The sequence below is a fragment of the Acanthochromis polyacanthus genome, chromosome 19 (genome assembly GCF_021347895.1).
Source record: "Acanthochromis polyacanthus isolate Apoly-LR-REF ecotype Palm Island chromosome 19, KAUST_Apoly_ChrSc, whole genome shotgun sequence".
Taxonomy (NCBI): domain Eukaryota; kingdom Metazoa; phylum Chordata; class Actinopteri; family Pomacentridae; genus Acanthochromis; species Acanthochromis polyacanthus.
Window position 1 is genome coordinate 10,379,333 of NC_067131.1, and position 17,674 is coordinate 10,397,006.

The following is a 17,674-nucleotide window of genomic DNA, read 5'->3' on the forward strand; positions in this document are numbered from 1 at the left end:
TAATGTTTATCTAATAAAATAAATCTTCGTTGAGCTGACAGTTTTATCCAGAAGGTGATAAATCTTTCAGCAAGCATGTACATTATGGTTTTCTCACATATTTTTCCTAAATCCATAATCAATGAGTCATCTCTCTCCGTCATTCAGTCAAGAATTGGATATGTTAATATATCTGGCTTCATCAGTCAATTTCATTGAGTTTTTCTACAGAGAAGCCTCCTGCTACCATCCACTGCTCCTTTCATTCGTCTCATCAAGCTCCTTTTGACATTTTCCATCCAGCTCAGGCCAAACATCCCCTCCATCCTCGCTAACCACAAATTTTTGATCCATACCGAGTCAAGCTACCAAGTCTGTCAAATTGAACGAAAAATGACAGGTATTTGCATTTTTAGCTCCAAAATTTGATGTTTTTTCCGCTGCTAAGATGTCAGACCAGAGGAAAGTTTCCTTTTTTTTGGTAGAATCACTGTGTGACCAAGTTTCGATGCCACATTAGTTTACACATGACCTTTTCACTTAAGGACTTTCAGCATACAAGCATTACAAACAAACTGCAATCATCATGCTTATGTAAGACACTGTGCATTTTAATGTGAGTGCACTAATGCTGCTTTGAGTCTTGACAAAGGTCAGTGCCATGCTGCTCTTTAAAGCATGAGCAGTCTGAAAGCGTTTAGGCCAACCAAAGGCAAGTGTGACGAGATGAGAGGTCATGTGGAAGGAGGTTTCAAAGCAAAATGTGTTGGCGAAATTGCTGTGGGATTCATCAAAACAAACACTTTAATTGTAAAGTAATGTACACAGGAAGACAGGAAATTAGGTAACGCTGAATAAACAAGCATGTACATTAAAAAACCGTGCAGTCTGTTCGGCACCTTAAACTCTCCTTGCGATTCTTTTTCTCATTGTGTTGACTGAGCTGGCGGAAGAAATCTCACAATTACGGACCCTGGTGTTGTGTTTAAAGGCCAGAGACATTTGTCAGGATAAACTATGGACTTGTAAAGCAGGAAAAGGCCACACAAGGCCTCTCATCATTTATCCCCCGCTATTACTGAAGTCATTAAAGCTTTACTGAGTGAATCATTCACTGTGGGAATGGGCCTCGCTCTCATACGTGTGCTAAAATCTCTGTTTATCCCGGTGCGAGTGTAATGATCTGCAGCTTTGGTGGCCTGAAAATAAAATTTGTGTCTTTCCGCAAATGACTAAAATACAATCCTGTCTGCTTTAGGTGCACTGTCCCAGAGCCAGGTCCACCCACTGCTGGGCTCCCTGCCGATGCCGGGTCGACCCCTTCAGCCGCAGACTCATGCCCAGCTGGAGCATTTCCTGCCACTTCGGGTTAACGGATCCTCGCCGCTCAGCCTCTTCCCCAATTTTAACACGGTACAATACGCACGCATCACAGATGAGGGTACAATAGATATTTAGAAAATGATTCCAGCCCCAAACAGAGCCTGAAATGTTTCCTCCGCTGTCAAGGCAAAACTGTGATTTTAGCTAAGGTCTGAGATTAGGGTATTATTTAACTCAAATGTTGCTCAAACCTGCATTTGTTAGTTTTAAAATCATCTCAACTGGAGCTCATTCATCATGTAAAGCCCTGACATCTATAAAATTAGTTACATATTATCAGTCATTAACCAACTTGCAATTATTTAAGATATTTTTGGAGTCACACATACAGTTGTCACTTTTTAGCCAAAACGCGCCTTCAGAAGTGCCTGCTAACACCTCTAATGTTTGATTTAACACATTATATCTCATATAAAGGTGTTGATGGGCACATTGTTTGTTTGTTTTTTATCTTTGTACAGAACAAGGCTAACTGTTTCAGTTTCTAGTCTTTATGCTAATTTCATCTAACCCGGCTCTACTACAGACACGAGAGAGGTGTCGATCTTCTCTGTTAAATCTTAGCAAGAAAGTGGAAAGCCAAAATTGTCCAACTATTGCACTATCAACGATCTAAATGTCTACTGTAAGTTAGAAACAAAAGAATCTGACTCAGAAAAAATATTTATCACCAACAGGCAGTTATGGAGGTTGTAAGGTAAACAGACTCCTCACTTTAAACCAAAATAAGGTAATTAAGAAGGCAAACTTCTAATTAAATTAAATGCAGCTTGAACAGCCACCTATATTTGCATCGCCCCTATTTCAGTGAAAAATGTTCACAGCTTCTCTCAGCTTGAACAATGTGAATAATTACCAGCATTAAGAGAAAATCTGATTTTAAAGGTTCATAATTTGCGATGCTTTAACTATTTGATTGTTATTTTGTGATTAAATTGTGGGGAAAAATGTTTTAATAGCATCTTTATTTTTAAAAAAAACAATTACACCAACACTGTCATATAGAACTATTCATTATCAAGCAGGCTAACATAACTTAGAATTTTAACTTTCTATCACTTAAAACTGGAGCTGCATTTTAGAGGAAAACATATAGTAAGACTAGATCACAACTGTGTATTGGCAGGGACTAAATATATAAAATTCCTCACTTGTCATTAATCAAACCCCTTAAAACTCATCTCTGTGTATCTACATAACATATTTAGATTAGTCTCCACCTACCCTTCTTTGCTCGCTCCACCTCGAGCACACCAGCTCACCGACTCTGCTCAAAGACTTTAAAACGACTCTACACAATTGGAAAGTTTTAATGTTGGAGTTATTCATGTTTGAACCAATTCTGAGGAAAAAAGCATCACTCAGCAAGTTGACGGGTTGAATTGGTTGTTTATGTTTGTTACATATGAAACCCTGCAAATCTGAAGCAGAGACTATCATCTGTACTCGGCAGATTCAAGGTGGAAATGCTGAGCCATCATGTTGCCTATAATATGTCTTCCAGTATACAAATAACAACCTGTTAACAAGATAAAAAAAAAAAAAAAGATTTTCACTGGAGGAGGTTTTTAATTGCTTAGTTTCAATGCAAACACATATCCGAGGCACATCCACACACACACACTATGTTTGGTCTGGCTTTAAGTAGTGAAGTGACAGACTTTCACAAGCTGCATTATGTTTAACCCCTATTAAGCAAAGTCAGAGAAAAGTGCTAAATGTATCGGGCATGTGGGAGGCCGGGAGAATATTCCTGTCTGACATCTAAAGCTAAAAATATGGCTTCAATAGCACAGCTGCACCGTGGGGATTAAATGCACGAACGGAAGTAGTGATGGGAAAAAGGCTATTTAAAAAAAGTGTGAATTCAAGACAGTAATTTTCTCATCTCAGGTTCTGAAAAATATACACAGCTTGCATTGAATCTTTACATAAATCTATTCAAGAATAGAATGATAGATGGTAAAGTCAAACTTATTCCCCTCTTTATTAAAGGAATTCATGTTTAACATCACACAGTACAATAATTCATTCAATCACTGGATGACTCCAAGCTGACATTTCTGCCTTATTTAATAAAAAAAATTACAATAATCAGCACTGACAAATGCCTCATCACTGACCTGGAAGATGGTGGTAGTCGTGTGGATATTTATTTCCTATATCTGGGCAGATTCAAGTCCGATTCATTAGCTGAGAAAAAGAAATAAGCTTAAAGATTATTGTACTAGAAACACACTAGTAGAACAAATTTACTGTGCATTCATTGTATTTAATTAATAGGACCATTTGGATGTGCTGACTGGAGATAAAACATGTTCTAACGAGTGCAATGAGTGAACAGCTACAGGAGGCATTTTAAATGCAGTATTAATGTTAGAAATGTTCCGAAATGTGGAAAGTGTATTCAACACTATAATCTATACAACTATGAAGAGACATTTTCATTTTTTAATTGAAATGTGAAGTGTGTTTAAAACTGCTCCAGATGCTTTTTTTTCCTGTATTTTTTCCTTTATTCCACAAGGACTGTCGAGAGAGACAGGAAAAGAGGGAGTAGTAGTATTAGTAGTAGTAGTAGTAGTAGTAGTAGTAGTAGTAGTAGTAGTATTAGTTGTAGTATTAGTAGTAGTATTAGTAGTAGTAGTGTAATAGCATGCTTGAAGTTGAACTTTGTGGTTAAATGATTAAATTCTCGATTCATTTCTTAATTCTCAAACCCTGAGGGATGCAGTATGCCTACTAAATATTCATCTGTATTTTTTTTTATATTACTAGGGTTAGATTTGGTGTTTTTGTAGGGTCATTGCTGTGTTAAAATTTAACACAATAACTAACATGTTCATGTATGTGTTTCACCTTGCAGATGGATCCGGTGCAGAAGGCGGTGATCAACCACACCTTCGGCGTCTCTCCACCCAAAAAGAAACCCATCATCTCCTGTAACATCTGTCACCTGCGCTTCAACTCCACTGTGAGTCACACACCGACGTCACAGAGGGAAAACTAAATGGCTTTTATCTGCAAAACGAGATACGACAAAAGCTAAAAAAAGAACTGAGTTTATCTTAAATTCGCTGCAGGAAGGCGATAAGCCACCTCTGACCACACAGCTCATGTCTGACTGTTTTCCTGCAGAATGTAATCATTAGCTGCAGTCAGTCACATTAACCTGTGATGTATTTTAATGTAATAAAATGAAAGAAGAGTCAACCTTATCTTGCTTTACTAGCTTTTAAACCCCCTGAACCTTTTGATGTGGGCTTTTCCAAGCAAACAAAAGTCATCCAAAGGTCATCTTTTGATAATTGCTATCATGCATCCACATTTTTGCAGCTAATTTCATATTTTTTGCATCCTAATGGTCGAACACAATCTCGAAGCAGGCTATTTTTCTTGTCGATCGAATATCCCTGCCATTTTCTGACCACTGAGCTCTTTAAAGGAAACCAGTCTGCTCGTTCTGTCGCCTTTTGCTCCTTATCACACCTACCTATTCATATTCATTTGACTCCAGTTCCTATGGAGTTCATTTATACATATTTGCATTTATATTGTTAGAAGGAACCTGGCAGAATGACAATGACTCTTGGTTTTTGTGAAACTTGAAAGAAGCAGGACTGGTGCAGAGCCTTTCTGCTACTCTGACTTCCTCATCTGTCTCTATTTTCTGTCTCTGCTCTTTACTTTTGGACTTGCAGTGATGGTGTCGGGAGTCTGTTTTCTAGCTAACAGACTCTCTCCTCCTCCCTCTGTGTTACCTGCAGCAGTGCTGAGAGTGATGGTTGACCCAGGAGTTGGATGCCAGGTTGCAGGCAGGTACCAGGTCCCAACAGGGGGCAGCACTGATGAGCTGGAATTTGCACCCCACAAAGAAAACTGATTAAAGGAATAGTTCAGAATGGTTGAAGTCTAGTTGTTTTTTTATACTCACTGCCTGTGTAGTAAAAACACGACGTACCGTAGGTTGAATTTTCACAGTCGTTCGTACTCATTTTTCATTTTGGACACAGCTTCAGCTCGTTAGCCAAAGTTCAGTGCAACTCGCAGGGATGAATTCGAAGTTTTTTGCGCAAGAAAAACGTTTAATGTTTATTGAAAGCTAAAATAATTTAACAGTAATCTATAAGGCTCAATTAAGTTTTTTTATTGTTGATGTGCAGTTGTTTTCTTTATGATTATGATAGGAAATTATTGCAGTAAATGATGTCAAATGGCAAGAAAATATAATGTATAGACTAATGTGGGGAAAAAAATTAAAGCTGCTCCAATCAATATTTTTCTATTAACAATTCATAAAATGGCTATATATAATATGTAAAGCATCACTTGTTGGTAGGAACCATAGACTGTATATAAAGATGGACGTAGCATCTGGCTCCAAAGTTGAAGCCCACCCGGAAGTGTCAAAAACTTGCAATATCACGCCGTCCGCTAGGGTTGGCTCCAAAAAGCTTTTGCTCCATAGACCCCAATTCATTTTTGGAAAAAATAAAATTTGATAGACTGATTTTCTACAGCTCAGGATCTTTTTTTCCCCCCGTTAGTTTTCATGGTCAAAATGAGAGATCAGGTGGCCGATCTTAAAATAAATCAATACTGAATTTTAAATAAATCGTTAAAGTTGGCAGAGCCAGGGGGCGTGGCTATACTTGATTGACAGTCCCATTGACTGGTGCTGCCCCGAGTTGCTCTCCGGTCCAGTCTGTTTGATGATGCTTTTTACGTCACTGGCTCCAAGAAATCCAAAATGGCAACCAGGAAGTAACAAAATCTGGGCTTCATTTTCTCGGTGTTGAAACCAACGGGTGACGTCACGGTTAGTTCACGCCTGGTAGGAACCCATATTTTTTTATTCAATTCTGCAACTCCCCATTAGCGCCGCACATTTTTTAGCATCTCTTAGCTTATTGTTTTGGTCTGATGGCCCAAACCTCTGTTGTTTTGGTTCACCCATTTCATAGCATTGTTTTTGCAGCAGCAGGCATGTTTTTAGCCAAAAGGCTCTACAAACCCACTGAGATCTACTTGCCTGGCACCAAAGGTCAAAGTCAGCAACTAGCTTGTGGACATGGTACTGCAGTAAGCAGCTAAAAATATTTTTTTCAGGAGTTAGTGGAGAGCAGAATGTGACAAAAAAGGAAGTCTATCAGATTCTCTCACAGCAAAAAACATAGTTTGGTTTAAATGCCAATTTTAATTAATTTCATAACATTATGTGTGGTGTCTGCAGTTTGTTGTATTTTCACCAAGTGGACAAAAACAAATACACTAAAATTCCCTCTGATATACTGCTCTAACATCATGCTAATGCAGGGTATTAGAGTGCTTCAGTGCACTGAATGAAAATGTGAATTTGTCCCTTCTTGAAAACTGAAGCAGTTAACATGGATGACTGTGAAAGTGAAGCCTATGTGTAATACTGCTACATGATCGGTGTATATAAAAATAAAACAGACTACAAAAATTCCAAATTACTCCTTTAAGGCTGCTAAACTCACTGAAAAAAAGCATGAAAGATTCAAGTCTGACAGCTCGCACATGATATTCTAATTTTGCTGCCCTTCTGTGGACAGTTGTTGCTCGTTGTTGGAGAGTTTGAGCATCAATGATGTGACAATGCATAAAGCAGCTTGAATCAAAGGCCTTGGAGGCTGAAACTGTCCTGGCGGTCTCCTTCACGTGTCCTTAACTGAAGATCTTTGTTTTGCTGTCCTCTGATACTTATTCCATGTTTTATTCTACTCCAAGCTACTATGACGCACCATAGTGAATTCATACTACACTGGCATGCCAGATAGTACGGTAGTATGCAGACAGGAGCAGAGTCATCCCTCTGACTCAGTTGAAAATCACGCTGAATGGTTAGTGTGAACTGACATTCAACGTAGCCAAAGGGCTTGTGTACCCTTTGCTCAGCCCCGTATTCCCCACCACACACTTTGACCCATGGTGGTGCCCTTTCTGTTTGTGTAGCCGTCCAAAGCTTTATGCAAAGTGTTGACAGGGAGACTTCGACTCCACCGCTCCGTGCACACAGTCAGTGAAAGATCATCTCTGCACACTATGAGTTTGAATGCGCATTAGCAGGGGCTGTGCAGTGTGTGCCTGGAAACTGGTATGGATAATTTGAGCAATGACAAATTATCTAACAACCTTGTGTGAAGCCAGATACTTGAAGTCTTGTCACACTGATTCTGTTTATTTAGGGAGTGCACTGTCTTTTATGTACAGAAAGGCACCAGTGTTGTAAAACTATGTGCTCTTAAAGGATAAGGATGGTTATGTTTTACTCGAGTTTTCTTATTGTCAATAAATCCCATGAAAAGACCAAAAACAACAATGGTTGTTGGACTTTCACACCTTGACAGCCTCAAACCGATTTAGTTCTACATTTAAAATGTATCACAAATATTTAATATAGTTTGTTTTAAGAAAGGACTTAATAACTTCCTATGACAACTTTCTTTTTAACAAAAAATGTTTCTTCAACAGGAATAGATACACCATTCATTAGGGACTATTTTCAGTGGTGGCATTTGGCATTTTAGCAAACATGTAGCCCCAGCAAGGTGTATGTTGCTAAGACTTGTTTTAAAAATAAGTTAGAGAGCCCTTGTTCATTATTTTTGAAACAATATGTCACCCAGTGCTAGTGTGTGGCCCATTTGTACTTTTTATTTTAGAGATTTTCAGTAACAGTGGTGGCCCAGAAATCAGATATTAGACACAGTCTTTTTTCTTACTTAATTACTTGTTTTATTCATATTAATTAAGGTGTTTCTTTTTTTGACAATAAGAAAAAATCGAGAATATCACCAAACTTATCCTTCGTGAGTTCTGCTTGTTCTGTACACTTGTTATGGAATGTTTAGTCAAGTTGCTGAAGCTGTTTTAACTAATTAAGCATAGTTTATTTCCAACCATATATTTATCCACCTGTAAAATAATTACATTTTTATTCAGTATTAAATAACAGACAGGTCTGTTTAACCTGTGACATCTGTAAATGTTAAGTGAACAAAAAACGTGAAAATTATATAGCATATTGTGTGGATGAGAGCAAAATAATCAACAAATTGCTTTACTTTATTGTCGTTTGTTTCTTAAAGCTAATGTGTGCAAATAAAATGTGTAGGTTTAATGTGTTGTATGCAAAAATAGCGTGTGAATGGACTGCAAATTAAATCTGATCCGCTTCAGTCGTTTTGTGTCGCTGTTGTTGTACTTTGAGTTGCTGGAAGCTGATTTTCCTCTGTGGAGGATGTCTCGCTTTCTCTACAGGCATCCAGAGCCATTTTGGGATCCCAGATCTGCATGCATCTGTTGTCTCACTGCCACAAATGTGTTTTCTCTTACAGAGGAAGGCACAGAGGTCATTTTGTGTCACAGCATAACGAACACGGGCCATTTTGTGTCAGAACGAATCAGTGGAAAGATGAGCCAGCGAGCTCAGAGGATGGTCATGAGATGCCATGAGTCCAACTGATGCTCATTTGTGCAGCACCATGACAATGACGATTATCACAGTGGTGATGGGACTCTACCTCTGAGTCAAATGCTCATAATTTTTCACAAACTCCATGGAGGCATGTGCAGCCAATGCATTGGAACAGACGGAAAGATTACAGTTTACTGACTTTATGCGGCCCTTCACTAATTTAATCAGCCATACGGTGCATCTAATGTACACTGACTTTCCCCTCTGCTTGTCCTGCTGTTGTGTGGTTATTTGTATGTGTGTGTGACGGCCAGACCCAGGCAGAGGCCCACTACAAAGGTCATAAGCATGCTCGCAAGCTCAAGGCCTTGGAGAGCCAGAGGAATCGGCAGAAGAACGGACACAATCAATCCGCGACAGGAAAAGACAAAGACAGAGAGAAGGGGATGATGGGATCAGCGACGGTGCTGACAGACTTACAGCTGAAAGACAAAACGGGTATCAATTTTTCTTTTTTTAAAAGACAGCCCTCTCGCCACCTTGTGAGTAATTAGTTGTAATTGGAGAGACGTATCCACTAAGGCTTGGTAGTTGCCACTCAGCTGGTTAATTACCAGCTATTACCTGTCCTGCTAGCATTGGCTCTGTCAGATACGTAATTACTCCCATGAAGCAAAGACGTTCTGAAGATGGGAAGCATTACAGCACTTAAAAAGAGAAGCCATCTGAAGAGGGGTGCGATGCAGTTACAGGCTTTCGTTTGGTTGTACATCAGCGGTGGCTCAGCAGAAGCCCCACTTGCTGTCAGTTTGACAGGGGACAAGTCAAAAGCTGTAGAAAATTGTGAGACCAGAAGCGCGAATAATGTTTACAGACATGTTGTTTTTTTGTTTTTTTAGTCAAACTCAGATAATGTGGCAATCAGCAAACACAGCAGAACTTAAGCACGTATCTTTCTAATTGCAAAAGATTAACCACGAGTGGAGGCAGTGGAATTAAATTCTAGAAGAAAACTATACAGCACCCTCCAGAATTATTGGCACCCCTGGTTAAGATGTGTTGAAAGCCTTAAAATGAATTCAGTTTTCATTGCAGAAGCATACTCTCTCAGAAAAATGTACAAAATTGTATTATAGGAGAAGATTAGGTGCTGTTTTGTTGGCAAAAGGGGGTTGTACAAAATATTAACATCAGGGTTGCTAATAATGGTGGCACACATGATTTGATGTAAAAGAATTATTTCTTAATGTGTGCTCCCCCCCCCAAACCACCACCACCACTGAATAAATGCACTTGAATTGAAGGTTGGATTTCGCTCTTTTTTTCATTGTGGTCCTATATTATTTAGAAAAAAAATGAATTTATCAAAAGCTAAAGAACACATCTTAACCAGAGGTGCCAATAATTATGGAGGGCGCTGTATCTTCAAATTTTGGGCTCTAGATTAATTAGCTTCTATGGTTCAAGTAGTCGATGAAAGAGTCCACAAGAACTTCAGCATTGGCTTTAAACCCGTTCTTTAAATCATTATCTGCTTATCTTTTTCCAACTAATCCTAATTAATTCTTTAGTCTTCAAAATCCACAAACTCTCAGACAAATACAGGGATGTGTGTCCTCACTGCTGCTGTATTCTTACTGTCATAGCCACTGGTTTTTCAGCCTACAAAAAGGCTCCCGTAAGAGTAATGACTCTGCTGTTTGCTATTTTACTCCTTTTTAGTCATTACTCACTCAGCTTCTCATTCTAAAAAATGTCGCCGTCTTCCTTTCTATGCTCTGTCTGGTTTTCCTTTTCAGTATTGATCTTCTCCCTCCCATTTTCTTCCAGCACCTATCAATTTCCCTCTAACCACATAATGATAAGCTTGTTACATTCAGCGGTTGCCATGGTTGTTGATTGATGGTGACAGAGGGAGCTTCGGCAGAGAGAGTGAACAAATGACAGAGAGGCGCAGGGACAAGGGGAGAGTGGTTGAGAGGGCAGGGAAAAAAGCAGGAAAAGATATGAAAATTAAAGAAGAAAAGAGAAAGTATAATAACAGGGTTATATGAAAGAAATGGAACAAAAGAGAAGTTTGAGGTTACACTTCCCTGCTAGAGGGATCGCGTCAGTCAAGAAGATATGCCATTTATACTTGATTGTATAGAATTTATGCCATTATAGATAAAATGCTACCTTCAAGAAGATATGAATTCATATATACAAAAATATGTTGAAATCAGTATGTAAAATACCAACCAATGAAGTGATACAAAAGCATGAAACATTACCCATGAGAGATTGCTGAATAGCTGAATACCTAAAGGGCGTAATGATTACTTTTACAGGCTGGTAGAGCACAGCGATGTCATGAAGACAGCAGAGAGAATGTGGTTGTTGAGATGTGGATAGATCACTCCACCTACCAACCTGACAAGTGTCATATAGAGACGCACACTTCGACAGGAAACAAACTACATACTGCCGATAAATATATAGCGCGCTGTATCGTATCTTTTCATCGTCATTTGTAGTCTAGAAATATTTAACTTCTTCATGAATATTTACTGTAAAGTATTTTAACATAGAGCAAATGTTTTCATTCTGGAAACTGGTATGAAGTTCTGAATAATGTAACTGAGTATGCAGCTAAAATCAGGGTTTTCATATTAACAATTTGCAGTTCAGTTCATCTGCATGCCAAAGCTTCCCTGAGCAAGATGCTGAACTTAAAGTTGCTTCTAATGACGAACGAGCTTCAGTCCAAGAAATATTGCAAAGAACTTTTAGGACCATTATGATAGAAAAATGCTATATAAGTGCAGACTGTTTTTTTTTTTTTTTAATTTACCATAACCCCATGGCTATTTGTATGTGAAAAATGTTGCTCATGTTGAACTTACCGAGATTAATCACCCGACTCTGTAGTTCCCCATATGTCTGTGAAGCATTTTAGCTTTTCTCAGTTTATTATTAAGATTTGCAGCTTTAAAGTCTCCAGAATGTTGTCGCTGCTCCCAGGGCCTCAGCATTTGTCACCACAGGCAGCTGTAGCTTTATATTATAACCCTCTGATCCACCGACCAGTTTCTGGCCAGTTTTTGCTCCTGCCACAATTTTCCTCACTATGGGCTTATTTCTTATTGCACTATAAAGTCCAGCACCTCTATGGCCAAAGCACAACCATGGCTAGAAGTAGAGAGAACTCAAAAATATCTTTTGGGCAGTAGAATGCAAATAACCACTTTTTAAAAACAAAACAAAAATGAATGTTAAAAAAAAAAGAAAACTACACATAGAATTTTTCACGTTACTAATACTAGGAAAATAGTGACACCATATACTGTAGATATTTTACGATTTGCATGTTAGTTTGTTTCCATACTTGTCTCATGCCTCCTGTAAACACTGCCTGCAGTTCAGCTGAATAGTCACATAGCTGTTGGTCGCTCTGAGGCGCCCAAATTTTGTTCTATTTTTTTAACAGAATGTGGTTAGTACAAACTATTTATTCTTGGTGAAAATGAGGCATGTAGAATAAAATTATGTTGATAAGATATCACTATTTTACGCTTAGATCTGGTTCATTTTCATGATCATCACACATGACTGTCACAAAGTTGAAAATCTGGCAGTTGTTTCTTTTCTTACAGTCTCTGACAATAATAAATAGTGTCATTCTGGCAATCAAAAAAAGTTAAAATGTCTTTCACACCTGCCTGTGAGTTTTGGGGTTCATAGTATTAACAGACAATGCTAAGAATGGTGCCAATCTTCTCACCTAACTCCCCAGTATAGCTTATTTTCCAGAGTATTTTAATGTCCTTAAAATTGTTACTTTGGTCAGTATATCCATATGATTGACCACCTTTTTGTCTGCTTGTTTTTATCCCTCTGTCCACAGGTCCAAGCACTTCATCCCAGCAGCAACCTGAAAACAGCCAGAGCAGCTCACAAGCAGCTACTCCTTCTTCACAAGCTTCATCCACCGACTCCTCCTCCTCACTCCACTCTGCTCAGCTGTCACCACAAGTCTCCCCTGGCCCTCAGATTTCAGATCTACCTTTAAACAGTCCACATGTGGAGGGGAGCAGCCCAGCTGGTAGTTCAGCACAACACTCTGACCCTCACAAAAGCTCCACAGGAGGTGAGGAGGAGTCAGTGCAGGCGGAAGAGGTTAAAGACGCCAAGAGCAACAAAAAACATCTTCACTGTCCCACATGCAAAGTGACGGTCAATTCCAGCTCCCAGTTGGAGGCTCATTGTAGCGGTACTCTTTTTAGTTTATTTTCCACTTGCACTTTCATTATTGAAGCTGTTTTATTCTACATTGCTTCACAGTTCTGACATTTGGTTCTTCTGTTTGTCTGATTTAGGCTCTAAGCACAAACAGATGCTGGATGGTCACAGCATCAGCCAGTCACAACGCAGGGTCAAGATGACATCATCGCCCAGACCAGGATGTCGAATTAAGCATCGAATGGGCAGCAAGACCAGAGCGGTTGTTCGTGTAACCAACCAGCCTTTTCACTGTGAACTGTGCCAGGTGTCTGTCAACTCAGAGACGCAGCTGAAGCAGGTATGTAGTTTTATCCTGTTATTGTATTAGCTAATTTTACTCCTGATCACTGTATAAAGACTAAAAATGCAGAATGCCTAACTTTTGTTTTCTACAAGGTAGCTTATCCAATTTGTTTGGATTGTTAGTCAGAGCTGTCTGGAGTGAATCACTGTATATCCCTGTCCTCTTTTAGCACATGAACAGCAGGAGACACAAAGAGCGTTTGGCTGGGAAGCCTGTCAAAGCGAAGTTCACTCCCTATAATAAACTACAACCCAATGCTATCTTAGCGGTGAGAATTACACACACACACACACACACACACACACTTGTCTACTTGTATTTTTGTTTACAATGCACATGGTCATCTAAGAACACAAACAATACATGCACAAACTCGACAGATGCAAATGAAAAGCTCTCCCTTGCACCTGTCGGCATATTCGCAAATCTGATGGCTGCCAAGAGGCTGATACATAAAACTGCAAAGTGTTTATATTTGTTATGTGAAAACTCTGCTATTTTGGAATTAATGATTTGTTTTAATTTAGGATTTAAGAGGTCTCATAATGAAGCTTAATAGAGTCAGTTAGATACTTTATTCATCCCCATGGGGGAATTCAAGGTGTCCAGTAGCTCACATATTACATACAAGATGGATAGATAGATAGATAGATAGATAGAGGAGCAATGTACAAAAGAATATGCAATTAGCGTGCAAATCATGAAATAGCAGTAAGGTGTCTAAAATGCTGGTATTTACAGAAATGTGCAATAATTGTTAGTATTTACCATAAGGTGCAAATTGGTGGTATTTACAGTAAAATAGAGTATTGTAAGTGTAAAGAATACAATAAAATACAGTACTAAGTGTTAACTATAGCTGGTGCACATACTTTGAGGGACTGGAGATGATTAAAGTTGCAGATCTTGCATACGTTCCTTTTTTAGCTCATGGATGCATTTCTTTAGCCATAAAAGCGACATTCAGTTGGTCCAGACTGAAACATCTCTGCTATTACTGGATGAAATACTATTTGTATAACTTGTCATGATCCCCAGACGATGAATCCTTACACTGCGTTGATCCGAGACCATCAGGTCACACTTTCAATTTGTCCATGCATGACCAAATCTTCTGCAGACTCGGTAACATTCTCATTTACATATAGCTGTATAGAAACTGAAGCTTGCCAAACAAATGGTGAACATAGTAGACATTATGCCATTTAAACATGACTATGGATTGTATTTGTGTCAGAATGTAGCCTTACTGAGCTGCTAGCATGGCTTCATCTTGTTAAGACTGAATTTTTCTTTGTTTTCAGACTAAACTGGCCTTGCAGAAGCAGCTATCCAAGGCCCTGCCGGCAGGGTTCCTGACCAGCCCCCTCAATCCAGCTGCCTTGTGCACCATGGCGTCTGGACCGTTGGCACTACGCCTGCCTCCAGGGCCCACCGCCATTATCCAGGGTCCACTGATCAGCCCCACGCTCTTCAGGCCTGCCCCAGGACCTCTGAGGGCCACACATGCCCCCATTATCTTCTCTCCATACTAGCAATGAGCACAAGGCTGGAGGAACCACAGCAGAGTGGATCTATATGAGCCAGAGCTGGACTAGAAGAAGAGATTAGCGTGGGCTGCTGAGGACAAATCACAGGACCCCTTGAGTGACACCAGGACACTATGCAGTGACAGCGAGGGCAGCGTATCAGCATGTCAACTTTGGCGGGTTCAAGTCATAAGAACACAAAGCACAATCCCCTGGAGTGGATTGAGATTTCAGTGCTGACTGAGCAGCGTGTCACCCGTCGCTCAGCTGTTTCCTCTCAGCAAACTGCTGAGTGCATGTTCCCTGGGGTCTGGACCCCTCTGGAAGCCATAATAACGAGCATCTTCTAGTTTTATTTATAAGACAGTAATAAACTAATACACTAGAGTGTTTAAATGTTAAGTGTTTGTTGCCAAAAATTCTTTCATTTTGAGAGCTTTCTAGTTGTAACTGGGGAGAACGAGAAAAATCCCTCACCCCTGCTTTAGTTTTCAGAACCAAATTGTGTTGACCATCCATGAAACTGGCCTCCACCTGTGAAAAAGACCATGAAGATTCTTAACTTTGTATTTCTTAACATTGCTGTATCTAAAAAAAAAATTATATCTTTACAGCCATGATGTGGATGCCTTTATTTTTGTCATTTATATTACATAAATCCATTCAGTTTGTTCCTCTGCCGGTTTCTCTGTCTTTTCTCTTGCTCTCTTTGTAATGAAGTGACAATCAACCATCGCTCTGACGTGAATGAGGACTTACTATATGGAGATAGGCTGCATATAATGAGATATAATAGAGTCATACATTATATTATACAGTATTTCTTTGACATGAGGCATTATATGTTTATCAGGTGATGCTCGATAGATTAATAGGGGGTAGCACTTTACTTTAAGTCACCGTACTTACAGCAGCATTCATCAGCAGTATATAAACATTTATTAAATGGTTTATAGCACACAATAATGTAAGTTTATTAATGATTATAACTCCTTTTGTAGGCACCACATGAGTGAAGGCTAGCATATAATAGAAAAGTCATGGAAATATAGTAAAACGTATATAATAATAAATAAAAATGTCTTTAAAATGTCCTATACCTGCCTTTAGCTTAGCAAAAATATGTGTGTTTTCAACCATTTATCATGTCTGAATGCTGCTTAGAAAAGCTAAATGGGGAGACTTAAAGGAAAGTGTTTCCAGTACATTAAGATTTTGAAACGGCTTGATGCTGTTTATGGAATATGAAGACACAGGTTTAAGTGTGCAATTTATCAACATCAAAAGACTTACATTATTAGAACTGCTATTTTTTATAGTGTATATTGAAAATAATGTTCATTATAGAAATCTCTCCCCCACATGGCTGTGCTGAATCACCCTAAGCAATATGTACTTTTGAAGTGTCACCTGGTAAAATTTATGACTAGTGTAACTGTGCATCAATTGCAATAATGTAAATTAATATGTGGTAAAAATGTTGATACTGTATTCTAAATGAACTTATAAATATTCCTGTTTTTTACGTCGTCGTGGTTGTTTTTCCTTCTTGTGAAGGCAAGTGTCTTTTACTATTCATTATAGTTATAAAGTAATTAAACTTCATTTAAAAACAGTATGTAATCCAGGCACTCGGTGATATCATACATCATTACATCATGATGCTGTCTCCTATTGAAGGAAAAGAAAAAGAACATTTATTGAGCATTCTGTGGCTAAATGACTGCATCTTTTCTGGAAGTGTACTTGCATGTTTGGCTGCTGAACTCCTGAGGATTTGGAAACACCAACATGAACACAAGCAAAGACACACTTAATGTCAATCTTTTGGCAGACTATGGTGTTTAGGTAGGAAAAAATAACACTAAAGAGGAAGTCACTGTTGACTTGTTTTTTTTTTTTTTTACACCAGAGTACACTCTGTACTTTATGATAGTGTAGTGCCCTCTAGTGGTAATATGCAAAATGAGTACAAGAAAAGGTAACCTCAGGGTATGATTGGAGCGGTAGAGAAATGTTTGTGCTGCGTTTAAAATGACTCAATAAAAAATAGACATAACGTTAGTTATGATTTACACAGTAATGACAGTATAAAGAATAGAAATGGTATATAAATTGTTTGATTATTGATGCACAAACCTTACTGAAAATCATCAGTATATTTTAGGAGACATAATATCAGCAAACATTACATTTTTAGTAACCTTATCTTTTATAACTTAAAGGTTATTTTGTGAAGCCTTCGGGGACCTTCAGAGAATCTGGACTGTCACAATTTTAGAACAAAGATTTTTGGAACCATAGAAAGACTGCAATTTTAATTTTGTGAGATCTTTAGGTAACCCCCATGGAAGTGTGTGTGTGTGTGTGTGTGTGTGTGGGGGGGGACCTTTAGGGAATCTTCAGGGATTGTTTAAATGGTAAAAGTTTGAAATGGTAAAAATTTACTTATATTCTTTTATAATTTTTGTGACCCTTACTACACCTTTTGGGAATATTTCTGGGAACATTGTTGGGGTCACTGTTGGTGCACAAACCTTATTTAAATTCATTATTAATATATTTTGGGATAGATAATACACACTAAACATTACTCTTCTATGAACATTAAAACTGAACATTAATGTACCCTAATCTTTTGTAACATGAATGCTATTTTATGAAACCTTCAGGCAACATTCCCTAAAGGTCCCTGAAGATAACTTAAATGGTTCTACAAAAAGTTCCTGAAGGTTTCACATCGTTTTTAGGAGGTTGTTCTGTGAGACCTTAATT

The 17,674-nt window shown here is 38.6% G+C and overlaps 1 protein-coding gene across 2 annotated transcripts in view; it reads left to right on the forward strand.

Moving 5' to 3' along the window:
- The window catches only part of LOC110949571 (zinc finger protein 385C-like), a 94,018-nt gene extending 77,594 nt beyond the window's left edge, over positions 1 to 16,424 (forward strand). For both annotated transcript variants that reach the window (XM_022191701.2, XM_022191702.2), the window contains 7 exons: positions 1,238 to 1,392; positions 4,229 to 4,336; positions 9,118 to 9,301; positions 12,690 to 13,055; positions 13,162 to 13,364; positions 13,540 to 13,638; positions 14,675 to 16,424. In XM_022191701.2, coding sequence (XP_022047393.2) covers positions 1,238 to 1,392; positions 4,229 to 4,336; positions 9,118 to 9,301; positions 12,690 to 13,055; positions 13,162 to 13,364; positions 13,540 to 13,638; positions 14,675 to 14,905 — 1,346 coding nt within the window. In that variant the 3' untranslated portion in view covers positions 14,906 to 16,424. The remainder of the gene's footprint in view (positions 1 to 1,237; positions 1,393 to 4,228; positions 4,337 to 9,117; positions 9,302 to 12,689; positions 13,056 to 13,161; positions 13,365 to 13,539; positions 13,639 to 14,674) is intronic.
- The last annotated feature ends 1,250 nt before the right edge of the window (positions 16,425 to 17,674 follow it).